The 15825-nt window shown below is 45.5% G+C and overlaps 1 protein-coding gene across 1 annotated transcript in view; it reads right to left on the bottom strand.

Annotated features, from left to right (window-relative positions):
* SH3KBP1 (SH3 domain containing kinase binding protein 1) overlaps window positions 1–15825 on the bottom strand; it is a 337600-nt gene that overhangs the window by 282001 nt on the left and 39774 nt on the right. Inside the window, exon 2 of the mRNA XM_044911630.1 lies at window positions 4849–5006. Within this exon, the coding sequence (XP_044767565.1) occupies window positions 4849–5006 (158 nt within the window). The remainder of the gene's footprint in view (window positions 1–4848; window positions 5007–15825) is intronic.

Genomic DNA, 15825 nt, shown 5'->3' with positions numbered 1-15825 from the left:
AAAAAGGATGATGGTGTGACCTTTTAATGTCATGCTGATATATTTTCTCTAAGCTCCACCCCCAGCAGGATCATGTGATTCTCTGTGGAAATGTAACTTGATTTAACTAACAAACACTTTATTAGGACATTTTACAACCCTATAAAAGTCAGAGGATAACATACAGAAAAATGATAATTTTATAGTTTTCTGAGTACAGATCCTTTGCCTCTTTGGGGGGTGGGAGGATGGGTGAGCCCGGTGATGGGTATTAAGGAGGGCACGCTCTGCATGGAGCACTGGGTGTTATATGATGTTATACGATGAATCATGGAACACTACATCAAAAACTAATGATGTAGGGCGCCTGGGTGGCTCAGTTGGTTAAGCGACTGCCTTCGGCTCAGGTCATGATCCTGGAGTCCCTGGATCGAGTCCCGCATCGGGCTCCCTGCTCGGCAGGGAGTCTGCTTCTCCCTCTGACCCTCCCCCGTCTCATGTGCTCTCTCTCATTCTCTCTCTCTCAAATAAATAAATAAAATCTTTAAAAAAAAAAAAACTAATGATGTAATGTATGGGGATTAACAATAAAAAATTTTTTAAAAAATGATAAGGTGTGCTCCTTTTTTTTTTCTTCTCTGGTAGAGATGATAACCCCAGAGGTTAAGACTGTATTGTTCTCTAAAACACGAACCTGTTCTGAATATAACTTTGCAATCTTATTTGAACATCCCTTTCTGCACTGACTTTTGCATGTGTTCCTCATATCCTCACTGAATCAGTTTTGTGATTCTGCTAGTTCCCTCACTGAATGAGTCCAATAAAATTTTGACACAATAAAACTTTCTCTATCGGCATGTTTTCAACAATTTAAGAAGGAGTCTTTGATACTTCTTGGGCCCAACAATCAAATGGTCCCTGGGAGAGTGAGTTCCAGGCTTTAGGGCTCCTCGGCTGTCATGCTCACAGGGCAGCTACATGAAGACAACCAGATTCAGGCTGACTGGCTCAGCGGGCTAATGTGGCACAAAGAGGGCTCCGACACAGGCATGACACCCCCAACCCATCCACGGAGGCCACAGCTTTAAAGAGAAAAAAGTATATACACTTAAAAGTGAGTGCGCAGCAATGCCACTCCCATGGGTAAATACACAAGACAAACAAGGGCCTATGTCTGTAAGAAGATTTACACAAGAATGTTCAGAGCCTTTAATCATAAAATACCCAAACTGGAAACGACCTGAATGTCCATCAACAGGAGAACAGATAAACAAATGCTGGCATATTCATAAAATGGGATACTCTACAGCAAGAACAAAGTACTGATGTATGCAACAACATTTTGTTGTGCAACAGGGGCCGTACCTAAAAGAACACATACTTGTTGATTCCATTTATATGAAATTCAAATACAGGCAAGCCTCACCTATAATGATAGCTTACCTATGGGAAGGGGAATGACTTGGAAAAGGCATGATTCTGGAGGGACAGAAATAGGACTGATCTGAATGATGGTTACAGAGGTGCACACTTACAAAAAGAAATTCACCAAGAGGTACAGTTATGACTTCAGCATTTTACTCTATGTAAATTTCACCTAACAATGAACAATTTTTTTAAAAAAAGAGGAGAGAGAGAGAGAAATGGGTTCTAAAAAAAGCAGGTAGGGAGAAGAAAGGAAAGGGGAATTTAAAAGGATTCTTCTTTCACGTGTACAGTAAATAAATAAGAACAAACTAAATAAAAGAAAAAGGAGGATAAACCCAAAAGGGCATGACTGTACCCTGGCTGGATACATTTACGCCTGCCAACAAATCTCAGCCCAAGAGCTGGCAAAGCCCAGGCATCTTCTTAAGAAGGGGGTGACTGGAATGGCTGGTAGTTTTCTTTTGAGAAACTGAGACAATACAGAGTTGAGGGTGGATACTGAATCCCAACACCTTGGGGGACCATGCTCCATAAGGACACTGATTAAGGATCCGATAAATGAATCAAGAAAGCGCGTAAGGTAAGCTCTCTGATCGTGGCAACACTGGCATAAAGGCACACAAACAACAGTGGGATTCCACAAGACTCCCCAATTCAATCCAGGGACAAATTATTCTTGAGCTAAAGAAAGCATATGTAAACCCACTCTCAACACCGCAAACTTATGCCAGTATGATTGTTATTACCTAAAGATGTATTTTCAGCTTCTAGAACCCTCTACGGCAGTTCGCGTTATTGTTAAACCCCACTGCATCCACCTACTAGGTTTTTCAATAATAGGCCTAAAACATTCCCAGTGGGTGAAGACTTGAAAATAGACTCAGCCATCTGAAAGAATAGAAGTTTCTTTTTCTGCCAAATGTGGCAGCCGCAAGTGGCGCAGCCCTAGCCGTTCCTGCCACATCCTTTCTGGCTCCAGTGGAAGGAGCACCTCCCTAGAGTGTGACTTCCTGCACTGGAAGTGCTCTAGCCGAGGGGAGAGCACAAGTGATTAGGCCCTCGGGCCAGGGGAAAGGGTGACATGGATGGGGACACACTCCGTAGGTGGCCAGCCACGTGCTAAGTCCTGACTCCTTTAGTCCTCACAGTGGCCAGATGAAGTAGTCGGGCTCCAAAAAGGAAACAGATTGCACACCCGAATTAGGTAATCTGAGGCAGGACTAAGAAGGAGACTCCCCCCACACACAACCAAGTGGGTGAGGTACAGAGAAACTGCGAGGCAAGAGGCGGGGCTAGAAACAGGGGATGAAGAGAAAGGAGCGCGGAGGAAGGGGACTTAGGAGCAGCCACCGTCTGGCAGAGGGACAACCTGGGGGTAGCGAGCCAGCAGGGTAATCCCTGACCTGGCTGGCCTCCCTCCCTCCTGACCATCTCCTACCAGCATTCCCCTTGGGCCAAAGCCCAGGGAAGCCAGAGGGCAGGAGCCCGCCGTGGTGGCCCCAGGCCCAGCCCTAGGCCCAGCAGGGGGAGGAGGGTGGAGAGAGGCCCCTCGGCCAGGACCACATCACCCCAGGCTCACAGTGAGGAGCTCCCGCCCCCCAGCACCCCCTGAGCAAGGAGGAGAGGTTCCGAGCCTGCCTGGGCTCTTCCTGCACTGCGCTTCCCTGTCCTGGTACCTGCCAGCCCCCCCCAAACGCCTAAGTAGGCGGCCCAGCCTTAAGCCCTGAGCAAAGTCCAACTCAGAAGTTTTCTGAGTCAATGGATTTCTGGTTTGGAATGAGGGGCCACTGAGCCTACAGGACATCAAAATAAGGCTTTCCAAATAGGGCCTCCCCCCCCCGCCCAAAACTGGTGCCAACACTGTAGTCCCTACTCCTTCCCAGGGATGTTCTGTCTCCTCCCAAGTCCTCCCTTCCTTCCCAGAGTCTTCCTCTCTCTTTCCCACAGTCCTCACCTCCTTCCCAGGATCCTCTTCTCTCTTCCCCAGATATTCCTTTTTCTTTCCCATGGTCCTCTTCTCTCATTTCTTAGTCCTCCATCTTCACACCAAACCTTCCCCCTTTTGTCTGGAGAAACCCTCCTTCCCCACCAGAATTTGCTCAACTTCAAGGACAGTCCTTGTCCCAAAATTGGGGATTTTGTTTGGAAGGGCAAAATAATTCACCCCCATTTGCACTTCAATTCAACAGAGTCAATCTGTGGTAGCCCAGATGTAATGCTTTCCTACTCTTAAAAGGGGAGAGAGCTTCTAGGTTCAACTATAAGGTAAGAAAACAAAAAAAGTCTGCACTCCCACAACTATCTACAGAAAGTAAGTTTATCAGCATGTTACCAACAAAACTTCCCCCAGCCTTCTGCACAACAAAAAGAAATGAACAAAAGAACTGTTAGCAGGAACACTCTGAGGCAAGATCCTGAGGAAAGACACTGAACTGAGTTCCTATTTGTTCTACACTTGGGGGGCAGGGCACAGGTAGAGGGCCCAGGGGTTGGACACTGTTTTTCATCATCAATCCCTTTTCATAAAACCCTCCCACGTAGCCCTCGAGACTCTCTGACCAGGGCACCTGCTTCTCTAGGCCCAGCATTCCCCACACCACCTGCTCCCCACAGCCGCAGGTCTTAGGCATGGTCTGCTACCCCCCCAAAACTAGAGCAGAGGCCCTGGGGATTTGTGCACACAGCCCTTCCTACCGAGAACAATCCAGTCTCCTCCAGCATTAGATAGAAAGTTTACGGTACAAAAAATTTTTAGACCTACTTGGTATTTCCCACAGGGAACAGCCTCAAGGTGACCCGCCTTTTTTTTTTTTTACCCAATCCCAACTATTATGTACAACTTGCAGTATATAATTTCTTAACATGAATGAGCTGCATTTTTGTAGTTAACCCCTAGATGATTTCTGCAAAGGGCATAATTTTCCAAACCTTACTGAAAAAGTCGATTTTATGCAACGCTTCATGACCATAAAGGGGAAAGAAAAATAATATAGTTCCTATCAAAAAAGCGATGTGAATATAACGGTCGAAAACATAGCATAACTGGAATTCTACATTTAGTTTGATTGCTACTTGACTTAAATAGTCAAAACTACTTTTACCTCATTTTGAATGGAATGGAAAAGGGTAAAATTCTCTTAAAACATCAAAGCAAGTGAACAAGTACATAAATAAAAACAGTTTAACAAGCTTTATATTTTTCCAGCATTTTCTAAGTGACATAGTTTAAAAAGAGGACATTCTGGGCCTTAAGAAAGTGACTTCAAAATGGGTCTCTAGATAGTTGGTGCAAAGCTCTACATGCTCTTCTTGATACCACGCAAGAGGTCAAACCATCAATTCATCCCGTAAGAGAGCCCATGAAATTCCTCAAGTGCCCCCAAAGCTTTGGTCAGTAGAACCCACACAGGAGACAGGAAAAGGGTTTCACGTTGTACTCACTCTTACAAAGTTGTCAGGGAACAAACCTCTCCTGCCGTTGATCTGTCCCTCCCACCAGCCTCCATCCTCCTTCCTGATGTTGGTGATGATCTCACCCACGCTGATCGTCAGCTCATCGTCGTGCTGGGCCTGGTAGTCAAATTCCACTATGGCCTCCACTGGAAGGAACAGGGACAGAAGAAAGAGCACTTTAGATCAGATGCTGCTAAGGCCCACCAGCCCTGGAAGATCAGTAGTCATATTAAAGGGAGTTCCCCTCTACCGATACTTAAAATAACAGGGCCCCACACAGCAACCTGATTTTGGTTAACCTGAGGCCTGTCGTACAGAAACCACAAAGCACAGGTCCGTGGTCAGGCACAGTCAGAGTGGCCTACGGGTCTCAGGGCCAGCAGGAGCTTCAGAGAGGAAATCACACAATGGCAGAAGGCCAACAACATCAGCACTCCCGGAAGGAGCACAGCATCCTTTCTCCAAGCGCAGAGAAAGTAGTTAACAGACGCAGATTTGGTACTTAGGTGCCCCCACCCTTGCCAAGGCTAACCGTGTGACGTTAACTTCTCTGGGCCTCAGGCATGCAAAATGTGGGTGATAATAAGTGCCACTCTACAGAGAAAATGCCCCCCTCTCAGCCCCAACATGTGTAAGGACAGCTGGCACTGAGGGCCCCACTGGCCAAGCCAACGTCTCAGACTGCTCACGCCTGCACGCACAGCTGCCCTCTCAACAGAGGGCCTCTCAGGCAGCAACACCATTCTTTAAAGATTTTATTTATTTATTTGAGAGAGAGAGAGCGAGTGCACGAGTAGTGGGGAGGGGCAGAGGGAGAGAGAGAATCTCCAGAAGACTCCCTGCTGAGCGGGGACCCAGACACTGGGGCTCAACCCCAGGACCCCAGGATCGTGACCTGAGTCGAAGGCAGACGCTTAACCGACTGAGCCACCCGAGCGCCCCTCAGGCAGCAATACCATTTTAAAGCATTCTCCCAATCTGGGGTGATGTTTTATACTTAGTCATAGGGGGAGGCAACAGATGACACAGATGGGGCTTCTTGTTGACAAAGTACGGATGCACGTTAGCAGAGCTAAGCAATCCTGAGCGTGTTAACTTACCCATAGATGGATTATGCAATTCATCTACACTTTGGGTCTCGCCTCACACCCCCCTCAACCAATAAACCTCCTGTCCTTTTCCTTCTATATTTGCAGGTCAGTATGAATGAATGAATGGCAAATGAATAAATAGAACGGTAGCAAAAATTAGGTGAACCCTCAAGTAGTGAATTAGCAATTTAGGAATTACAGAAATGGAAGAGGAAAGGTTTTACATGAGCCCTACATGAAGCACACATACAAAAATGAACTCAGAATGGATCACAGACCTCAATCTAAGAGCTAAAACTATAAAATTTTCATAAGAAAGTACAGAATCAAACCTTAGTAATCTTGGGTTTGGTGAAGATTTCTTCATTAGGAGACAAAAAAGCACACACGACTTTTGAAGTTTCAGTCCACTGGGGTACGTTTCCCGGAAAAAGGTTGGTAGGTGAGTGGGCCCCCCATCAAATGGGCTTTGCATATCCATTAGGGATCAATTCCCTAAGTGCTTCCAGATCAGAAGACCCTGGCTATCCAGACTGGCATGCTAACCCTTTCCATTCATGTCAGCAAACCCAGACAGTTCATCAGCACCCCAAAGTGAAATTTCCTTGCCTGGATAATTTTTTCACTCCAAAATTAGCTGGCTGACTTTGCTATCATGAATCTGGCCAGGATGAAGTTGAGTTGTAAACCCTTCTCATCACTTATAAACAAAAAGGAGGAACATAAGAGCATAAACAAAGCAACCTTTTCAGATTCTTCCTGGTTCCTGACCAGTATAAAGGCGGAAACACTTCTATTTTCTTGTCTCGTGCTCTGCTCACCAGCAGTTCAAATTAGCTATCACAACAATCAGAACCAGGTCAATAAAAAAACAACTTTCTTCAAATGACCTAGACAGGGACCTATTGAAGCTCTGCTATTGGAATGGACCCGACAGCAACCACTGTTTCTGTGCCCAACATTTTCCTGCATTATCTCATTTAATCCTCACAATGTTATGATGTTCATCTTCCCAATTAAAGAACCTGAAGCTCCTCAGCAAAGCAGTTACGATCATTTTCTGAGCCAGCGTTCTCCCAGGTGTGATGAGCTCACTTCAGGGATTAGTTGACACGATGGGAAAAAAAAAAATTAGAACATCAATTCATTTTAATTTAATTTTAAAAAGAGAAAAATTCAACTTCGCTAATATTCCATTTGCAGAATGACACTCGTTCCTTCATCCAGCCTCTAGGGCCAGCAGTCGAGGGTGCTCTGCAGACAGGAAGCAGCCTGAGGGACAGCGGTGCTCTTGGACAAGAATGGCGGCTAGAGCCAGAGCCAGCTTCCAGCTACGTGAGGCCCCTGCAGTTCTCTGAGGCCTCCTGATAAAGCCTCTTTATGGCTATTACCTCTCACTAAATGGATGAAAGGCTTGAAAAGATTTGTGTTAAGAAAGTAGGGGTTGGGGGCGCCTGAGTGGTTCAGTCATTAAGCGTCTGCCTTCGGCTCAGGTCATGATCCCAGGGTCCTGGGATCGAGCCCCACGTCTGGGCTCTCTGCTCAGCTTCTCCCTCTCCCTCTGCCTGCCGCTCCCCTTGCTTGTGCTCTCTCCCTCTCTCTCTGTCAAATAAATAAAATCTTTTTTTTTAAAGATTTTATTTATTTATTTGAGAGAGAGAATGAGAGAGAGAGCACATGAGAGGGGGGAGGGTCAGAGGGAGAAGCAAGCTCCTTGCTGAGCAGGGAGCCCGATGCGGGACTCGATCCCGGGACTCCAGGATCATGACCTGAGCCGAAGGCAGTCACTTAACCAACTGAGCCACCCAGGCGCCCCAAATAAATAAAATCTTAAAAAAAAAAGAAAGTAGGGGTTGTAGAGAATACTCAACATGTGACCAAGTAAACAAGGAAATGGTGGAGCTGCCACTTTCTGCTCCTGGTATGAGCTCTTTGCCAGCTACATGGGGAGGTGAACACAAGGACAGGCCAACCAGGTCTTACAGGGAGATGACCAAAACCCTAAATTATCAAGACAATTTATGATACAGGTTGTTTTCCACCATTGATATAGGTGTAAATCACCTAATTATAGTATAGAACTATTGGGATTGCAAGATGTTTGAAAGTATGTACCTGAGCTATGAAGACAAACGCCTTCATTTTCTACCAATGTCTAAAGTCATATAATACTCAATCTTATGTGTTCCCCAAGTCCACTAAACCTAATAACAAATGTTTAGAAGCTTCTTTTGGGTTTTCTCAATCAACCAGTACAGTAGTATATGCACATAAATACATACATGGAAATAATTACTTTTTTAATAATAGGTCTTTTTTTAACTAAGAAAAGGCTTGGAACATGGACTTAGGCTCCCCAAGGAGCCTATTAGCACTTGGAGATAAAAGCTCATAGTCTGTCTGATGGGAACAGGAAATTGTGGGGAGTGGAATGGGGGAGCAGCACATGGGACCTCTCTGTGGGGGGAGAGAGAGCATAGGAAGGCTGCTAAGGAGGAATCCAGTCAATAGTCCACCTAGATACTGAACTTGAATCCTGTGTACCTTGGGGGAGTCAGAACCCCATTAACTTCCAGAATAGTAACCTTGCTTCTTTCCTAAAGAACAAGTCTCACCTTCTCTGTTCTGTATGTGGGCCTTACCAAAATGAAGCTGGAAAGGGACGGAGAAATCTGCTTCAAGATGGTTACTGGGGAGTAAAGAGCTGCCAGCTAAAGTCGCAAAGTGACGAGAAACACACCCTGGTTTTCCTTCAGTCTCTCTCTTCTGTTTGATGAGCCCGAGGACACACCTTAATCGATGCTTACTGTAAGGAAGGCTGGGGATTAGGAATTAGGGGCTCAGGGATAAATAAAGCATAACTACATAATTTTTGAGTCCTCCCAGTATCTTATTGACCCAGTCTTTCCAGAGTTACACTTGTTTTATCTCCTAGACACTTAAGTCATCACATACGCCCTGTCTGCCTTCTGGCGCCAGCTGGGCCCCGACTGCCTCATATCACCCTCCTGGCCCCTCCGGCCCCCAGTCCTCCCTGGGCCCTGGCCTCAAGGCAATCCCCTGTGGTGGGGGCTGCACATGTGTCTCATGCTCCCAGTGAGTGTCTAAAGGCCTCTGGGTACAGCTCACCCTTAGTTCTTACTTCTGTTCTCATTCTCCTATGAGCACCCATGACATGTAGTAGGTGCTCGGTAGGCCATGACACACCAACTGCTCAGCCTGCCTTTTATAATGGCAGGTAGTTCTCTGCCCAACCAAGTTGGTACCAAAATGCCAAGCGTCAATCACATTTTTGCAAATTGAGTCAGATTCTTCAGTGCACTAAGGGAGCTTGCTATTTAAAGACTCCTGTGGTTAATTCTTTTGTAACATGAATAATCACTTCCTGCTTTACCTTTCCTGTCAAGATGAATTTTTATATATCAGGTTGCTCTAAGAGGAGGAAACCTATGTATGGTTTTCTTAAGGGTTCATAAATCATGAAGCTGTGTCTCTCCTACCGCCTTGGAATGTTCTGTCCTGTGTTATCTGTAAGCCTTTGAAAGGTTCTGGACTTTGTCCACTACAGCATCGCCTGCCATATTTGGCGATTGAGGACCTGAAGTGTCGCTGGTCTGAATTGAGATGGGCTATAAAATACGGAGCAGGTGGCAAAGACTAATGGGGAGAAAAAGAATGTAAAATATCTCATAAATTTAGATTGATTGCACGTTGAAATGATATTTTACATATGCTGGGTTAAATAATTATTCAAATTAATCTCGCTTGTTTCTTTTTACCTTATGGACGTGGCTACTGGGACATTTAAAATTACATATGCAGGGCGCCTGTGTGGCTCAGATGGTTAAGCGTCTGCCTTCGGCTCAGGTCATGATCCCAGGGTCCTGGGATCGAGTCCCACATCGGGCTCCCTGCTAGGCGGGGAGCCTGCTTCTCCCTCTGCCTCTGCCTCTCTCTCTCTCTCCCTCTCTGACTCTCATGAATAAATAAATAAAACATTTAAAAAATAAAAATAAAAATAAAAAAATAAAATTACATATGCGGCCTAGTACTGTACTTTCGTTGGACAGAGATAATTAGGATAATACTTGGCAGACAGGAAATCAAGACCTCACATGTCATAAACACAGTCAAAATATTGACAAGAGCCCATGAGAAAGACTGTGGCCCCGAAACCCATTTCCTTGGCTTCAGGAAGTTGCAGGTAGCTGCAGGAATGATAAAACATTACCTAAGATTTTTGTTAATGGTACCCTTTGGGAAACTACCTGTGGGCATGAGCACAAAATTAAAACACTAAGCTAAATAAAATATACCAGAGGTGTAATTAGGGCAACAGTAAACAAAATCCCATATTTAAAGACACCATAAATTACAAAACTTAAAAACGTCTCCCTGTCAGAAAAATACCCCCCTCCAGCTGCCTGCTCCTGCCAAAAGCCAGCCTCCGCATGTTTGCTGCATCTGGCCCTGCTGCAAATGCTGAAGCTACGGTTAACCCATGTTACGGACAGACAGAGCCATCTCCTTTAACACGCAAAACGTTGTCAACCACCCAGATCTCTGCCTTCACACTTGCTGGAATGTGTCCTCCCCCAAAGATGAAATGGCTGCTTTTTAACTGTCAGTTGGATGAGCCAGCTGCCAAGCACCTTCTCACAGCAAACTTCTCACGGTGGCATTTCAGAGGCCCCACTCTGTGACCCGGCCCCTCCCCACCTCTGTGCACTGAACTTCCTGTCTCCTGGCACCACTTAGCACACCACAAGTTCACGGTGGCTCGGCCCAGGCAGACTGCAAGCTCCGTCTGGGAAGAGCCATTATCTTCTTCAGGTTTCAGATTTCTACCTCCCTTGCCGAGCATCACGTCCAGCTCACAAATATTTGAATAAACCAAGGAGCATGAAGGAGAATAAAAGTTTTCCAATTAATTTCCTTTATATACAGATGATGCCACAAACCTCTCATGCAGTTTTAAGCACTGGGAATTTCAGATGCGGGCGCCTGGGTGGCTCAGTTGCTTGAGCGTCCAACTCTTGATTTCGGCTCAGGTCATGATCTTGGGGTCAGGAGACAGAGCCCCACACCAGGGCTCTGCACTCAGCAGGGAGTCTGCTCGAGTTTCTCTCTCCCTCTCCCTTTACCTTTGCCCCTCCCCCTGCTCTCTCTTTCTCTCAAATAAATAAATAAAACTTTTTTAAAAATTAAGAAATTAGGGGCGCCTGGGTGGCTCAGTCATTAAGCGTCTGCCTTCGGCGCAGGTCGTGGGATCGAGCCTCACATCGGGCTCCCCGCTCCATGGGAAGGCTGCTTCTCCCTCTCCCTCTGCCCCTCCCCCGTTCATGTTCTCTCTCTCTCTCTCTCTCTCTGAAGTAAATAAATAAAATCTTTAAAAATACATAAATAAAAAATATAGAATTTCAGATGTATAAGCAGCAAAGAAAACCATCAACAAAATGAAAAGGCAACCTACGGAACAGGAGAAAATCTTTACAAATTATATATCTAATAAGGGGTTAATATCCAAGATAAATAAATAATTCATACAACTCAATAGCAAAACAAAAACAAAAAAAAACAAACAAAAACCACACACACACAATCTGATTAAAAAACGGGCAGAGGCTCCGAATAGACATTTCTCCAAAGAAGACCTACAGACGGCCAACAAGTACATAAAAAGGTGCTCAACATCACTCATCATCAGGGAAATGCAAATAAAACCACAACGAGATATCACCTCACAACTGTCAGCATGGCTAAAATCAAAAAGACAAGAAATAACAAGTGTTGGTGAGGATGTGGAGAAAAGGGAACCTCGTGTTCCACTGATGGGAATGGCGCAGCTGCTATGGAAAGCAGTATGAAGGTCCCTCCAAAAATTAAAAATAGGACTAGGTGATCCAGCGATCCCACTCCTGGGCATTTATCTGAAGAAAAATGAAAACACTTACAGGAAAAGATATCTGCACCCCTATGTTCACTCTTCCATTATTTACAAGAGCCGTGATATGGAAGCAGCCCAAGGGTCCATCAATAGATGAATTGATAAAGAGGATGTGGGACACATACATAATGGCATAATATTCACCCATAAAAAAGAATGGAATCTTTCCATTTGCAACAACATGGATGACCTTGAGGGCATTATGCTAAGTGAAAGAAAGAGCAAGACAAAGAAAGATAATTATTGTATGATCTCACTTATATGTGGACTCTAAAAAAAAACAGAAAGACATAAAGCTCATAGATCAAGAGAACAGATTGGTCGTTGACAGAGGCAGGGTTTGGCAGAGGTGGGAGGGGGACATGAAAGGGGGGAAGGGGGTCAAAAGGTACAAACTTCCAGTTATAAAATAAATAAGTCATGGGGATGTAATGTATAGTATGGTGACCATAGTTAATAATACTTTACTGCAGAGGGGAAGAATGAAGGGGGGGGAAATCGGAGGGGGAGACGAACCATGAGAGATGATGGACTCTGAAAAACAAACTGAGGGTTCTAGAGGGGAGGGGGTGGGGGGATGGGTTAGCCTGGTGATGGGTATTGAGGAGGGCACGTTCTGCATGGAGCACTGGGTGTTATACGCAAACAATGAATCATGGAACACTACATCTAAAACTAATGATGTAATGTATGGTGATTAACATAACAATAAAAAATTTAAAAAATAATAATACTTTACGGCATATATCAAAGTTGCTGAGAGTAACTCGTATAAGTTCTCATCGCAAGAAAAAAATTCTTTACGTGTGGTGATGGATGGTAAATAGACTTATTGTGTTGATCATTTTGAAATACATACAAATATCAAATCATTATGTTGTACACCTGAAACTGTTATATGTCAATTATATCTCAATAGAAAAAGAAAAAGAATCATTTCACTTGTGAATTTTAAAGAATAATTTTTTGTTTTGTTCCAGTTGTCTGACTGAAGAAAGCATACAAAATCAAGAAGTAATTGTTTGCCAAAAAAGATTTCACCGAGAAAGATCATGATTCCTGATCATTAGAGATAGAAAGAACATTAATTATCATCTTGTCAAATCCTTTTCTTAATTTTACAGATGAGGAACTGAGGCCTGGAAGTTTCCATGACTGAGGCATAGAGAGGATGAGAGCTAAACCATGGCAACGTCAAGGCTGGGACTAAACTTTTCCACATCATGGTCCCAGTGAGAGAGGAGAAGATACGAAGTGAAAAGGAGGAAAACTGAGACCAGAGAGATATAGACATCCAAGGCAACTGGGTTTTTTTTCCCTTTCATATGCAGCAAAGTTCCCAGAATACCCAGGAAAAATGACACCTGTCAAGAACATATAAGAACCTATGTTCAAATCTAATGAAATGGAAAGGAGATCAGTGCTTGCCTAGGCCAGGGAGTGACTGCAGATGAATATAAGAGCTCTTACTGGGGTGACGGAAATGTTCTAAAATTAAATTGTGGTGAGGGTTTCACAATGCTGTAAATTTACTAAAATCATTGAACTGCACACTTAAAATGGGTAGAATTTTATACCTCAATATAGCTTTTAAAAATAAAAAGACTGCGTGACGTATATTTTGGAATTTATGATCGTAGATATCACTCGTCCAGCTGGTTGACTGCCTTTGTGTCCCAGGGAGAGACCAATCCCCATTCAGAAGGTAAATCCGTTTGGGGGACCCTCCCCTCTCCCATGAGATACAGTTTGATGGGACTGCCCATGAAAATATCCCACCTCTGCCAGCACAGGACTCAACTAGGTCTCACAACAGCAGATGGAGCAGATCCCCCAGCAGGGCTCCCAAAAGACGCAGGGATCTCTGCGTCTGTCTCGTTGCCATCTTTTCTTGACCTGAACTTCCAGCTTTTCTTCCATCCTATAAATCAGCCAGTGGCCCTCCAGTAAATCCTCTTCCCTACTACGATGGAGGGTGAGTTGGTTTCTGTTTCTTGCAACCAGAGAACCTTAACAGATACACTTCTACATCATCAACTTTTTGAACAACAGACTCTTCCCTATGCAAGTCTGCACAAGGCCCAGTTCTCACCATCCCTTGCTCTCTTGGTAGTGTCAAGGCTGAGGGTTTAGGGACCTGAACTTCCTGGGTCAGGGCCACTGGCCCTGTGAGGACCTCCAAGTCCAACAAAGCTGACCTCCACACCAGCACATTTACCTCTGGCATTTTCACAAACACACCACTAAGGAGACCATTCGGGGGCCAACAAAGGGTTATTCCTAAGGCCTGAAACTGTTAGAAAGTGAACATGAGCTTCCCCAAGGAAGACAGGCACAGAACACAGACTCCACAGTGAACGAAGAGTCACTGGGCCTGAACTCTCTCCCCGGGCACCGTTTGCAAACGACATCTGCAGGGGCCCAGCAGCAGCTCCCAGAACTGGGCCTCAGCAAGGAGGGGAAAGAGAGCCATCAAGAGAGAAGAGAAAGTAGCAGCCAGCTGTGAGAGAGGGAAGAAGGCCCGCTGCTGACCACCTCCCTTGGCACTCAGGACACTCCTGTGACGCTGCTCACTAGGCCGGCCTCCAGGCCCATCTCTCAACGCGCCCCCCCACCCCCAGCCCAAGCATCTTCGCAGAACACGTGAGCCGTGGGAGAAAGAACACAGGCCCTAAGCCTGGTAGGCCCGGGAGTGAGTTCCGGCTTAGATACACGCTAGCTGTGCAGAAGGGGCCACACACCTCGCCTGAGTTCACTGGCTCTGTGCTTAAAACCAGGAGGTGATAGACCCATTGGGTTGCTACAACAATGAGGGATGATGCGTGTAAACTGCACGCAGAAGCTGCTCCATAAGCCAGAGCCACTAGCCTTACAGGTCTGCGTCGTGCTGCGAAGGGCTCCCCGCACATGTCCTCCCTCTCTGCTCCCTGGAACGGGAGCCCTTAAAGGGCAGATCTAAGCATCTCGTCGCCCTCACCGGGCGTCTGGCACATAGTAGGTGCTCAGTAAATGTGGGCAAGTGAGTGCATGGCCTGAGAAAGTGTTACTCCAAACCACAGCTTATTACTCAGCGCAATGAAATGCCATGACAAATGTGAGCCTAGTTGTTTGACTCTAAGGCTAGAGAAAGTAAAAAAACCAGATGACCAGTTAGTCACAAAACAGGTTATGGTCCACTGGTCCAAGCCTCTCAAGTGCCACTGTGATCAGCCTCGACTCCATCCCCACCTCTGCCATCCCCCGCGCCTGACAGCAGAGGTACCCGGGGGCGAGATGAGAATGCAGGGCCGTGGTTGGGTCGCCTGCTCCCTCAACCAGAAGTGCTTCACAAAGGCTGGGGAGTGAGTCCCTCACAGCCTGCATTTGGAAGCCTTGGCCTCACCAGGCCTCACCCAGGAGCCAGAAACAATGAATTATTAAACACTTCCCGACTGAAATTAACCCCTGCAAACCTAATGCACAGCTCTGTTAAGAATGTGCCTTCGATAGAGTGGAGAAGAATAACTCGGCCTGACCAAGATATTTTGTTGTTTTTTTTAAGATTTTTATTTATTCATTTGAGAGAGAGAAACAGAGAGAGCACAAGCAGGGGGAGGGGCAGAGGGAGAAGCAGACTCCCCACTGAGCTGGGAGCCTGACGTGGGACTCGATCCCAGGACCTGGAGATCATGACCTGAGCCAAAGGCAGACGCTCAACCATCTGAGCCACCCAGGCACCCCCAAAAGATGTTTTTAAATAAAAAAGAAAGCACAGAGAATGTGTGCAGATGATTTTGCAGGTAAAAAAAAAAAAACTAGCAAAGAATCAAGACAATTGATTATGGTTGATAAGCCTATAGAGAGAATGGTTCTTACACAACAGTCATGGAAGAGAAAATAAACTGTACCTTAGAAAACCAGTTTAATAAAAAGTTAATTAAGTCAAAA

This window comes from Neomonachus schauinslandi, chromosome X, assembly GCF_002201575.2.
Source record: "Neomonachus schauinslandi chromosome X, ASM220157v2, whole genome shotgun sequence".
Classification (NCBI taxonomy): domain Eukaryota; kingdom Metazoa; phylum Chordata; class Mammalia; order Carnivora; family Phocidae; genus Neomonachus; species Neomonachus schauinslandi.
This window is presented reverse-complemented; position numbering and strand designations above follow the sequence as displayed.